The sequence below is a fragment of the Idiotropiscis lumnitzeri genome, chromosome 16 (genome assembly GCF_059441095.1).
Source record: "Idiotropiscis lumnitzeri isolate Australia: NSW breed Sydney's pygmy pipehorse chromosome 16, RoL_Ilum_1.0, whole genome shotgun sequence".
Lineage (NCBI taxonomy): Eukaryota > Metazoa > Chordata > Actinopteri > Syngnathiformes > Syngnathidae > Idiotropiscis > Idiotropiscis lumnitzeri.
The window spans coordinates 4529096-4541875 of NC_142406.1; the positions used below are offsets into that span (position 1 = coordinate 4529096).

The following is a 12780-nucleotide window of genomic DNA, read 5'->3' on the forward strand; positions in this document are numbered from 1 at the left end:
TCAAAGCAGAATAACAGAACCAGTGGCTCATTGGCAGTTGAGCACAAACAACTGCCCTGGCGCGCACGTCTTCTTTTGGATACTGAGACGCGCAGAACTGTGCTGAGAGGGACCGATCCCCAGGCTTTGTACTAGATCTGCTGTTAGGAATAAATCCGCTCCCGTGTGGAACTGCCGGCTTCCTGGTCATTTCTCTCTCAAAACGAGCGCGCATAATTGTTGGGTCGTGTTTGGTTAATGGAGTCAGATAACTAATTCGTACATTTAGTTAAAATTCCAACAGACCTAAAATTTTGGCGGGGGCATTTTTAAGTGCATATATTCAGTTAGGGTGGCGGGGGAATCCCACATTAAGAAATATGAATTTTATGTCCAATTATATTTTTTACACTTGTGATGTTGATACTTTCATCCTTTAGATTCGGAGGCGTTTCTTTATGAAATGTACCTTACTGTTTTAAGGGTTTGTGCAATTTGACTTGATTAAACAGATGTGAGTCATGCACAATTTGTTGTTTGCGCTTGCCTAGTTTACCCTGCTGATGCATTATTTTGCACTGATGACTTTAAATTCTATTGTACCTGTTACAACGAAAATAAAGCTTTTCTATATTTGTCCAATTGCATTTCAGTCTGGATTTGCTAGGCCTTTGACTAGTCGCAACACTACACTTCTCCACAACTCTTGACCCACTTGTTGTTTTCCTTAGGCTATATGATGCAGTTTGGGTTACGTTTAAAAGCAGGTTGACCCCAAAGCAGAGTGTTGACGGAATAACTCCAGAGTCTTAATTGTTTGTTACTTCTGATCAAGTTGAACCTCCTAAACTAGCGTACCAAGTCCATCACATTTCACACAGCAGGTGGCGGTATCCACCAAAAAGATGGAATCCGTCAGTAAATTAAAAGAAGAAGAAGTCCCCCACGTGACGCATTGCGGAAGTCCTCTCCTAGTGGTGACGTCATACGTACAGCTAGCACGTCTGCTCCTTGTTAGCATGTGGACGCTAACACATTTATTTCGAAATTACTTTGTCTTGTAAACTCCAGTTTGAAAGTCTGCATTGTCTACCGCACCATGAGTACATTATGGATGGGAAATGTAAGCTAATAGTTGTTTTTATTGTGATTAATGTAACAACACAGCGTATGATCATGTTAGCTTGTCTTCACGACAGTGGTGGCGTGCGCAGGGAATTTGCAACGGTTAACGATACACCGTTGAAACAATTTCTTTTTTAACATGACCCCCATGTCTTACATTATACGATGAAGTCCTAACGATGGTCTTGTGGTTTTCTTTTCGTGTGGTTGCTTCGCGTGTTACAATTTCGCTGTATTTGGGTGTACCTACGCAAAGAAATAGAACTGAGAATTGACGCTCAAATAAATACAGATTTTACTTAAAAGCATCATCATGTTGATGACCTCAGCATTGAATGTATCCCGATCTGAATACTGTTTCTATTCTGAACTATAGCTGGATTCTTATATGGACGAGAAGTTCATCACCAGAGCCTTTTCTACCATGGGTGAGCAGGCGGTCAGTGTTCGGATCATACGCAGCAAGGTTACAGGGTAAGAGTCAAAACTTTGAGTAGTTTTTGTTGTCGTTGCTGTACCTGTGATTCTAATTTAACTTTTGACAGTGCGCCATCGTCCAGCAGTGCCTTGGGTTATTGTTTTGTGGAAATGGCGGATGAGGCCACAGCTGAGAGGTGTCTTCGTAAAATCAATGGGAAATCCTTACCTGGAGCCAGTCCAGTATGAAGAATTCGTGGGGAGTATGTCGTTATTATTTCTGGTCGGGTGACACATTTAATTTTTTTTCTTACAGCCTACAAGATTCAAGTTAAACAGAGCTACCTTTGGGAAACAAGAAACTGGGTGAGACGTAATGAAGAAACAGCGTCTTAACTCTAACTTGAATGTGACGATAAACACACAAGGCCTATTATGAGTCTTATTTTAATGTTGCCACATTGTGTGTTGTCTTAATGGATTATTTTTTTATCTTTTGTAGTCAGATGTATTCTTTGTTTGTGGGAGACCTCACTCCAGAGGTAGACGATGGGATGTTGTACGAGTTCTTCTACAACCGATTCCCTTCATGTCGGGGAGGAAAAGTAGTGTTGGACAGCATGGGAAACTCCAAGTAAGTTTACGTCATCTCGCTGCTTAGTATGGAGATAATCAATTGACATGGAGATCATATGATCATAAACTAGCTAGATTTTGAACAAGCATTAGGCCCACGCTCAGCCTAAACGATTTTGAAAAGTAATCTAATTGCTTTTTTTTTCCACCCTCAATATTGCAATTTGATGTGATTGTTTTTTTAAGGTCCTCTTCCCATTTATTTTTTTAACATGCGTTAAATTAATCTGTATTACTATAAATAATATCGGATGTATGTTTTGGTCTTAGAAGTTAGTTTTATGCACAAGGCAGTTTGTCTATTTAAATTAATGCAAACAAATCTGTGCCTTTAACACTTCAACTTTTTATTTTTCATTAAATAATTACACGTAAACGTGTGGAGTGCTTTAAGCACTGAACTTATCTCGACACTATAAATATACAATATCTAAAAATAGAAATCCGACCGACCTAAACGATTTTTTTTTTCTCAAAATTGCAGCCTTTTTGATTTGCAAATTGCAGGAGACTGAAGTGTTGATTTGAATTTGATTAATTGTTCATCCCTTATCCTAGACTGAAAAGAATAAATGACAAAGAAAAAAAACCTTTAAGAATAAAATTGTATTCATAAAAGTGGGGAAAACTCAATAATGAATGAGACAAAACTTGTTTTTGAATAGAAAAACTTGAACGGAAAATATTAACTCCACTACAAGTCTACGCAAGCCCAGTCTTGTTATATTTCTGTATCAAATTGTAAAATGATTTGCAACTAACTTTGAGACGATGCATGTTTTGCCCTAGGGGTTGCGGCTTTGTTCAGTTTCCCGACGAGCGCTTGCAGAAGCGAGCGCTGGACGAGTGTCAAGGAGCTGTGGGGCTTGGGAGTAAAGCCCTGCGACTAAGCTTAGCAGCTAGCAAGTAAGTTTGTTTTCGGGGTCTTCTTGCATATTCCATATTTATGGAACTAAAAACGGACACCCATTGAATCTACAACAGAAGTTTTGCAACAATACTTTAGTAGAGAGGTCTTCAATCCTGTTCCCCGAGGTGCGCTGTCCTACCTGTTTTCCATCTCTTCCCGCTGCAGCACACCTGATTCAAATGATCAGATAATAAGTAAGGAAGACAGAAGCGAGATAACGATCCTGATTATTTTGCAAAACAGGCAGGACAGCATAATTTAAGGAACAGGATTGTAGCCCCCCCTGCTCTTGAGTATTTAATGACTGAAACGACTGAGACCAGATGCCAAAATGTCAACTGCTCTCACTCGTGCAGTTTAAGGAACAGACCACTGCAGCCGGAAACCAAAACCTGGCCAGCAAGCACCACCTACACGCCAACCTATGACCAGTACAGCCAATACCAGCAGCAGGCGTATCCGAACTATTACTCCTCCTGGGGATACGATCAGACCGCAGCAACGTACGGCTACACGTATCCGCAGTATGATTACTCACAGTATGCCCAATCACAAGTAAGCTCTCATTTTTTTAATCCAACATATATATTTTGCAAATATGATTTATGGCACCCTGTGTTTCTTTTTTGTTTGTTTGTTTAGGAAATCGATGTTCAGGATGATGGTCTTGAAGGTTTGTAATTAGATTGACGATCATGAACAGTCCAAACTTTTGAGAAAAGGTTGTTTCATTAACTGTGTCTGTTGTCGCAGATCCATCAGCGGAGCTGGATGTGCTGGAAACAAACAAGAGGTTCATACAGAACAGCGAAGAACTGTATGACGCTCTAATTGACTGTCAGTGGAAATCAGCAGAGTTCTCATCGGAGCAGGACCAAGTGATGTTAAGCATACCAGATCCACTTTGCTACTAGACCTGAATTCAGTTGCTTCATGTTTTATTTGCAGCCGTCTGCTGTGGTTTAATAGTGTGGACTTTTCTTAGGACAAGGGAAATATTTTGGGGTACTTGTTCAGATTCAAGTGAAACTAGCGGGGGAAGACATGTTTTCTTTTTTTTTAGGACAGTTGAAAAAGTTTTGTAATTCTTTTAGTATTAAATTGGCATCCAAGGTTTTTACCACCAAATCTTGGCTTGTCGTTAAAATACAAAATAAAAAAAAAATGTCACTTGCTCATGTTTTTTAAGAATGTGTGTTTATTTCTTTTGTGTTCATTAAATCTCAAATTGGGATTGTGCCGTGTTCAACATGGACCCACCCGAACAGTTTTGCATGGATACTCTTTTCTTTCAGAATTTATTTTTAATGCCACACTTGAGCCATCCTTTAAAAAAAATGAATATACACTACCGGATATAGTTAGAAATTTGGAATATGATTGTATTCCCCACCCAAAAATATTTCCTTAAAAGGGGATCTTGATTGCAAATGCAATTAAAAAAAATAAGTACAGATTGACAGAAGAGAATAAATTGTTGCATGAGTATACAGATTGCCTTCATTATGATTGCAAGTGAAACTGCTGAAACATGAAAGTGACAATCTACATCTTTTTATTGACAAATGTCCAGTTAACGTTGAAGACACTAAAATGAAACTAGTGCAATTTCTAGGCTTTGGTAACTTTGTGTTTCGCACCGTTTAGAAATATAAAAAAACTGTTTCGGTTCTTTCACAAGAATAATAAAAATTTAACCTTTGCAAATTTATTTGTGAACATGAAACTAATGCGAAGCAATGCGTGACGTCATGGGGTTTAAGATTTGGTTCCCAGTCATGGCCATTTCGAGATACGTCGAGAACCGTCGTCCTCTTGGATTCTGGCCTAAATTGACGTCGCATATCATAACCAGCTGCGATTTGTTTCTTTTTTTTAAACAAATTAGGCGGGACACCAGAACACTCGGTTACTAGCATTCCCTGTTGTAAAAATTATGCTTCCGAAATCTCTTGATTTAGATTCCGCGAATAACGCCCAATTAAGGTTGTTATCCGAAACACTGACGTTGTTGAAGCCCTTTTATCGAGGTTGTGTTACCGTTTCATATATCTGCATTGGTAGAACGTTCCTCTGTCATGGTGTCACAACGGTGGTAAAACTTATTCAGCTGCATATAAATTCTTATAGAAGTGGTGGTACTATTATACATAATACATTATAGAGGAAAATGTCCACTTTAGTGAAGCTATCGTTATTATTTGGCTGTATTTGTAGTATGCAAAAGTGACAGTGATGCATTGTGGGTAATTCTTCCGGCAGCACGGTTCTTGGTTTTGGTTGATTAATTTTACTGCTTGATAGTTCAGCGCGTACGCTGACAAGTAGCAGAAAAACGGATAGAGATATTAAAAATAAAAATAAATAAATGAGAGGACTTTAGCACTGCCCATTTCGTCTCGTGTTGAAAAAAACGTGGCCATCGCATGGTTTCTGTAAAATATCGCAATGTTTGGGAAAATATCACACATGTATTTGCTCACTGTGGTATTCAGAAATGATCGCCTACAAAGTTCTGCAACTCTCAATTTACTTGAAATTGTAACACTCATATTTTTCTGTCGCCAATACAATAAAAGCGATTCATTCTGACGTCATGCCGCTGTTCCCTCAAATTGCCAAAAGAGGGTGCCATCGTCATCTTTCAAAATCATCCTTGAAAAATTCTGAGTTGCTTCACGTCTACAAATACGTTCCAACCGGAAAGTTCAAACGATTATCACCACTAGGGTTGCGGGTGTTAACCGGAAAGTCGGACATATATAGAACCATAAAACCGCAACTCTGTTACTTATCATACGAGATATCAACAGCACAATGATGATAGTTTGCAAAGTTAAGTCACATATCATCTTGCCTGTTTGCAATTCAGTGTTCAATCAAATAAAGTAATTTAGTGGTACAAGTTCTTTTTTTAATTTATTCAAATCCATCTGGCCTGTCATCACTGACATGCATTTATATATATATATATATATATATATATATATATATATATATATATATATATATATATATATATATATATATATATATATATATATATATATATATATATATATATATATATATATATATATATATATATATATATATATATATATATATATATATATATATATATATATATATATATATATATATATATATATATGATGGCCGAGTGGTCTAAGGCGCCGCGTTCAGGACCCAGTCTCCCCAGGAGGCCTGGGTTCGAATCTCGAATTTCCCCATTGTGGGACTAATAAAGGGAATATTATATATAGGTTAAGATCGGGGATGTCGATCGTGGCTATGTAAAGCCCTTTGAGACTGTCTGTGATTAAGGGCTATACAAATAAAACTGACTTGACTTGACTTGACATATCACCCACAGTCAGGGTTTCATGAAATAAAATTTCTACCTTTCTAGAACAACCCCCATCATATTGTACCTCTATCTCAATCACCGATTCACTCGCTAACCGCTAATCAGTGTCGCGTACTGCCATCTCTGGCTCATATATTCAAATCATATCTAAAAACTCTGTGACACAAGCATCTCTTAATTCTTCACAATTTTAAACATTGCTTTTTGTTTTTGCTAGTGTGTTCCTGTTGGTATTATGAGTGTGTATGTGCAAGTTTGATATTTGTATGCATTTTATTTCATGAAGGCATGACTGTGGATGGCATGATAAGCAATGACTTCTCAGCCATTCTGCTTACTTGGTGCGAACGTTATGTTTTTCTATTGATCCTGCCACGCAGAATCAAAAGTTCTTTACTTAAGACAATTTGTTTATAAATTTGTATTCAGATCAATTTTATAATAAATATGCAGTTAACATTAGTAACTTGTGGCAGAGTATCAGTGAGTCTAAGAGTACTGTATCCGTGTGAAAAGGGCAGAAAAAACTCAAATATGAAATTCTCCACTAAGTGTGGCCAAAGAGTGACAAGGGGTGGCCATGACCACGCTTTGCCACCACATATCTCTGCCCCTGAAGAGAAGATTCCTTCACTTAACTCATTTCCTACCATTGACGACGGGTAAACTTGTCGTGAATGTCAAATGGAATCTTTCGATTCAAAGCATTCTTATGACTTTATTGTACAATACTTGTTAATCCTGTTGGCCTTTGTTTAGTGTTTTAGGAATTGAGTTTGACACCCTGACTTTTAGGCATCAAACCGAGGTAGGGAATATTTGCATTGCAAATGGTGAAGTCACTCATCATGAACACAATTATTGCCTTGAAATGTTTTTCCCATGTTTTTCTTTTCTTTATAGTGTGCGAGCAAGTTGTGCCACACCTACAATATATTAGAAATCATCACATTTCCATGTGAGCTCTTAAATGGCTAACTATAATTATAAGGTGAACGAGCATAGTTCGGATTTATTGTGCATCGTTAAATAAATATGGTCGGTCGTAGTGCGGCAACGAACCAGCCTTTCATCTCAGGTTACAACTCGTATGTGATACTCTCCTCTGCCTCCTCCCTCCATCCCCTCTCACTCTCCTTTCCAGCACAACTTCTGCTTAAGTGGTCTTGACCTTCCTTGCTGTCATCAGTGTGTGACTACTTGTTTAGATTTTCAGACTTGGCCTTAGTCTTACCAAGTCTTACCATGAACCGGATTTTCCTGCGAATTAAGTGGATCTGAAGATTTGCAACAAAAAAAAAAAAAATCCCCATTTTTTTTTTTTACTTCTCAGGAGAGTGGCTGCTTTCCTCCAACAGGCTGGAGTGAGAGTTTGGTGGCGCGCCCCCACCATGGATCACTCCCTTTTTGATTGTTTACGCAGCCCTCACACACCAGCTCAGGACGTACTCCCTGCCATTCCCCCGTTGCCTCTCCACAGCCGCAGTAACCTCTCACCTCCCCGTAGCGACCAAGAAGCAGAGGACAATGACACTCTTCATGATACAGCACGCCAAGTCCACCTTCCCCAACAGCAACAGCAGCCCTTCTCGTGGCTTATCACTCAACAGATTCCCTCTCCTAGCGCTCGGAACGGTGTCTGTTTGCCGTCATTTGAGAATACAGCTTCGGAATTGTGCTCCGGGGATCTAGATAAACCGAGTAGGGAAACGACGGGAAAATCCTGTGAGGAGGACAGTCAAAAGAGTGTCGTCTCATCGGATGAAACTGACATGACGACTCCGAAAGGTATGAAGGAATGTTTTTTTTCACTTTGGAAATCATCTTCTTCTCTTAAACTTTCTAAAAATGTGTTTTTCCTGACAAAACCTCCTGTGACCATCACAAGAGCCAAGGGATGGTCCATTAACGGGCTGGCGTGCATGAAATGTTTCCGTTGAAACAGTAGTATTGAATGGAATAATTCAGTGAAAATAATTCTATTGATAATTGAATTCACAAATTCTTGTATTTTCCGAAACTCATTAAAACTTGCAACAAGTTGATTCAAGTCAAAACAGTGAGCTTGATAGTTTGAAAAATGATTTTATCCATTGTGCCCTCATAATTCTCCAGATTTCCTAACAAATGCAACCTGGTGATCAAAAGCTCTTAAAAACCTACAGTTTTTTTTTTTAACTTGGACTTGTCTCCAAAGACATAATAAAGGGGCCGTGACCTCAGCCTCCTTAGTCCATCAATGTATCTCTATACTCTTGTTGGTTGACTTCCAATCAGACAGTCAGTTTAAAAAAGTGCTTTGTAATTTATCAGAGCATGCAACCTCATCCTGGCAGAGTTTTTTTTTTTTTTATGCAAACACATGCGGTATAAATCACTGAACAGTAAAAGAGACTAAAAAGGACATATCCAGGAAGATTTCAAAACGTGGTGTTTAAATCATTTAGCAACACCGACAAGCGGTTTTGGAGAAGATGCCATGTGGAGAATTTTGTGATTCCCTGGGCTTAAAAAAAAAAAAAAAAAACTATATAGAAGCCAGCAGCTGAAAACCACATTCAGTTTTTGCGCTCTATTTTCTTTGCCGCTGAAACAAAAATATGGCAAGATTTTGTTTTTTTTTCAGAGTTGATATTTGTTTAAACCGATTCCTAAAAAAATGCATCTATTTGAGGAAATAGGGTATTTAAAACGTTAATCCAAGAAATAATTCGCAATTTTCACATTTTATTTTTTGCAAAGACTTTTATACAAATACTACTCATAATAAAAAAATAGCTTTTTAAAAATTTTCATTTCATTAAAGTGAGATTTTTTTTAACATATTTAACAATAGAGGTTCAACAAAGCTATTGTGTTATATTTTCAACATGTTGAAACTGTGTAATCTGTATTGTTCAAAACCAAACAATGAGAATAATTCCCAAATCCTGTGATTTCTTACAATAACGGCACCCCCTTTTGACTCTCCTCCCCCACCCTTTGGTGGACTGACTGGAAAATGTTCTGCTTTTCATTTCAGAGTCCCAAGACGCGGGCTATAAGTCAGACATGATCAACAAGCCCAGAAAGGAACGCACAGCCTTCACAAAAGACCAGATTCGAGAACTGGAGTCCGAGTTTGCACACCACAACTATTTGACCAGACTGAGACGCTACGAAATAGCGGTCAACCTCGACCTGACGGAACGACAAGTAAGATACTTGTTTATTTACATTAGTTATGAGGAGTCCGAAACATAGAAAGTCATTCTAATCTATTACAATAACATCTGTCATCTTGCTGCAAGTCAGCGAATGCAAATACAAAACCATTACTTTTTATTGACCTCGTTTGACAACATGAGGGTCTTTCATTTTTTAGGGGTTCACATTTCATGCAGTGTGGGACCAGTACTTAAGTGTGGCGGGAGGGCCTATGCAGTGCCACCTAACCCTGTAAAGATTCGAGCTGCACCCCACTGCATTTCTCAAGCCTTTCCTAAACCGCAACCATCCTATACCTATATTGACACTGGTTTTGTTCAATCATTACCATTACATCATCAAAACGCGCAAGCCATTTCCAACACTTTACATTGGTTAATAAAATTGGTCAATGTTTTATTTTTTTGCAAAATCAGAGTTGCAAGTAAACTTTTTTTTTGTTCAGGGCAAAAGAGGTTCCCGAGCATCATCTAGTGCAGGGGTGGACAAAGATTTTTGATTGGTGGGCCAGGAGCAGATGGATGGAGTGTTTTGGTAACCTCACCTCATTGGAGAAAAAAAATACATTTGATTTTAATGAACTAAAGCACGGCCCCCGGGCCGTAGTTTGCCCACGCCTGATCTAGTGGCGATGCGCGCACATGCCTGCTGGATGGCCGTATGCAGTGTTATTTCTCGTGGTCTAGAGATCTTGAGAGGAATAACTTGTTGTGATTTGACCCGATATAAATTCAACTATCTCGACTCGACTTGATTTTAATTTATGACTCCCCTCAGGTGAAGGTGTGGTTCCAGAACAGGAGGATGAAGTGGAAGCGTGTTAAGTGTGGCCAACAGGGTGCAGTAGCACTCGCGAGAGAACTTAAGAATGTCAAAAAGGGAATATTGTTGCCCTCAGAGATTTCGGGTATTGAGGGACTACAACGCTCCGAAAGCTCCCCCACAATGAGAGCCCAGACAGCAACCTGAGCTCAGAACATCCTTACCTTTGACCTTCTTTGGTTTCATCCTACGCTGTATGCTAGAGAATATAAAATGGTGTTGACATTTTACTTTGTACGAGATTCCTATTTTGAAATTTTAACGGCCCTTTGTCACTTGAAACTCAGATATTTTTATAGCCCACTCTCCGGGTATTACCAATCAACCCAGGAGTAAGCTAACTAATCTTTTTTTAACAGTCGGTCTGAGCGTAGCATTGAACAAACATTGTACATTACAATGTACACAACTAACAATCTTTGAAAACTGTATGAACAGATATTTTTCATATTTTTCCACTGGATTTGTTTTGTTTTTGTTGATCAAATGTTTCTGAAAATATATGACTTGAAAAATGATGCTAGGCTGTTCATTCTACCAGTATTCCTCATTCCACATTACCTGCCCAATGCAACTGTCACGGGTTACGTGATGTCAGGGTCGAACTGGCACGGACTGCCTAGCTCTGGCTGGAGGAGTTTGCTATTAATGGTTTCTTCTCAGTCTTCAACATCTGAACATGCTCATGTTGCCATCAAAACCAATGACCCTTATTCATGCTGATATTCTTTTATTAATTTCATAACACTATCTTAAGACAAATCAATACTACAGAAGGCGGTAAAATAATCATACTAAAATTTAACTAGGCGAAATACTGTTGGAAAGCAACTAGTTCGCAAAATATTAGAAAGATATAGTTAAAAAGAAACGTGTTCGTATTTAGGTAATGCCGGTGTCCAGACCATAAGTGGCAGCTTGATTTGATGACAACTCTCTAATAAGCCGAACAAACAGCATCTCTTTCTTAATTGACCGAGGCTGAGCTCTTGTTCTGCAAAACAGAAAAACATTCTTTGTCATAAATGTCGGAACATTACTCACCAATTTCCAATACAAGCCCCGACATTAATTCTGTAAAGTGGCCTTTAACAACAGCTGATATACCTGCAATGTGGCGTTCACCGCCATTGTGGTCACGTTCATCTCTGGTTTGGCGTTGGTCGGTGGAGTGGTGAGCAGTTGCGCAGTGGTCTGTTGTAGGCATAAATGTTGCAACCTTATCACCCAAAACCAACAAACCAACGGGCACAGTACATTTTCAAATCAGACAAGAGGATTGGCCGTTTTTACCTGTTGATTTCCATGCACCGTGGGCTTCACCGAGGCTGAGTTCACATTCATTGCTGGTTCCTGTTTGGTTGATGGAGTGGTGAGCAGTTTCTGTAAAACAAAACACATTTTTCAAACCGGTCAACCTGTCAAAAACCAGCCAATCATTTATCTCCCAATTTTTTAATCAATTCCCTACTCCATGATTTCAGAATACAGGAGTGGCCTTTTACCTGCAACGTGGCATTCACCGACGAGGCTGAGCTAACGTTCACCAGTTTCTGCAAAACATTAAAAAAACACAATTAGAACCTTTGTCGGAACAATCATTCAAATCATGTTTTGACTAAATAACCAATTTTCTCATCAAGCCCCGACATTTTCTGTAAAGAGACACCTGTTCATACCTGCAACGTGGCGTTCACGGCGGTTGCGGTCACGGTAGTCTCTGGTTTGGCGGTGGTCCGTGGCGTGGTGAGCAGTTTCTATAAAAATTTGCATTTGTCATGTTGGTCATAAATGTTGGAAGTTGGAAGCTTATCACTGATTGACCAACCAACCAACCAACGGACACCGTACATTTTCAAATCACACAAGAGGATTGGCCGTTTGTACCTGCTGATTTCCACGCACAGTGGGCTTCACAGAGGCTGAGGTCACATTCATTGCTGGTTCCTGTTTGGTTGATGGAGTGGTGAGCAGTTCCTGCAAAACACATTCAGCATTTCTTTGTCATGCTGGAACTCTATACACACTTCTTGGTATAAGAGGATTGGCCTTTTCACCAATGAATGGACAGTACTTTCAAATCAGACGAGAGGATTAACCGTTTGTACCTGCTGATTTCCATGCGCCGTGGGCTTCACTGAGGCTGAGGTCACGTCCATCGCTGGTGCCTGTTTCTGTAAAAAAAACAAAAACACAAAAGACACATTTAGCATCAAATCGTTAATTCAGAAAAGAGGAGTGGCCTTTCACACCAGCTGATATACCTGCAATGTGGTGTTCACTGCAGTTGAGGTCACGTTCGTCTCTGGTTTGG

The 12780-nt window shown here is 39.2% G+C and overlaps 1 protein-coding gene, 1 long non-coding RNA gene, 1 other non-coding gene and 1 pseudogene across 3 annotated transcripts; 2 read left to right on the forward strand and 2 right to left on the reverse strand.

The window, feature by feature from the left end:
- Positions 1-937: 937 nt before the first annotated feature.
- On the forward strand, positions 938-4332 carry LOC148320959 (tRNA selenocysteine 1-associated protein 1-like). The gene is made up of 9 exons (XM_088319013.1): positions 938-1102; positions 1481-1578; positions 1650-1764; positions 1838-1887; positions 2024-2155; positions 2947-3063; positions 3424-3622; positions 3710-3740; positions 3821-4332. The coding sequence occupies exons 1-9, from the start codon at positions 1079-1081 to the stop codon at positions 3979-3981; spliced, it is 927 nt and encodes a 308-aa protein (XP_088175139.1). The 5' UTR covers positions 938-1078; the 3' UTR covers positions 3982-4332.
- A 624-nt stretch (positions 4333-4956) lies between these two features.
- LOC148320960 (U11 spliceosomal RNA) lies at positions 4957-5092 on the reverse strand. Its single transcript, XR_015839520.1, has one exon. It is a non-coding gene; the product is annotated as a U11 spliceosomal RNA (small nuclear RNA).
- Positions 5093-7828: 2736 nt separating this feature from the next.
- Positions 7829-10636, forward strand: LOC148320961 (homeobox protein MOX-2-like; annotated as a pseudogene).
- Positions 10637-11613: 977 nt separating this feature from the next.
- On the reverse strand, positions 11614-12012 carry LOC148320962 (uncharacterized). Its single transcript, XR_015846855.1, has 3 exons — positions 11972-12012; positions 11760-11849; positions 11614-11660 (listed from the first exon to the last, which is right to left on the reverse strand). It is a non-coding gene; the product is annotated as an uncharacterized LOC148320962 (long non-coding RNA).
- Positions 12013-12780: the final 768 nt, after the last annotated feature.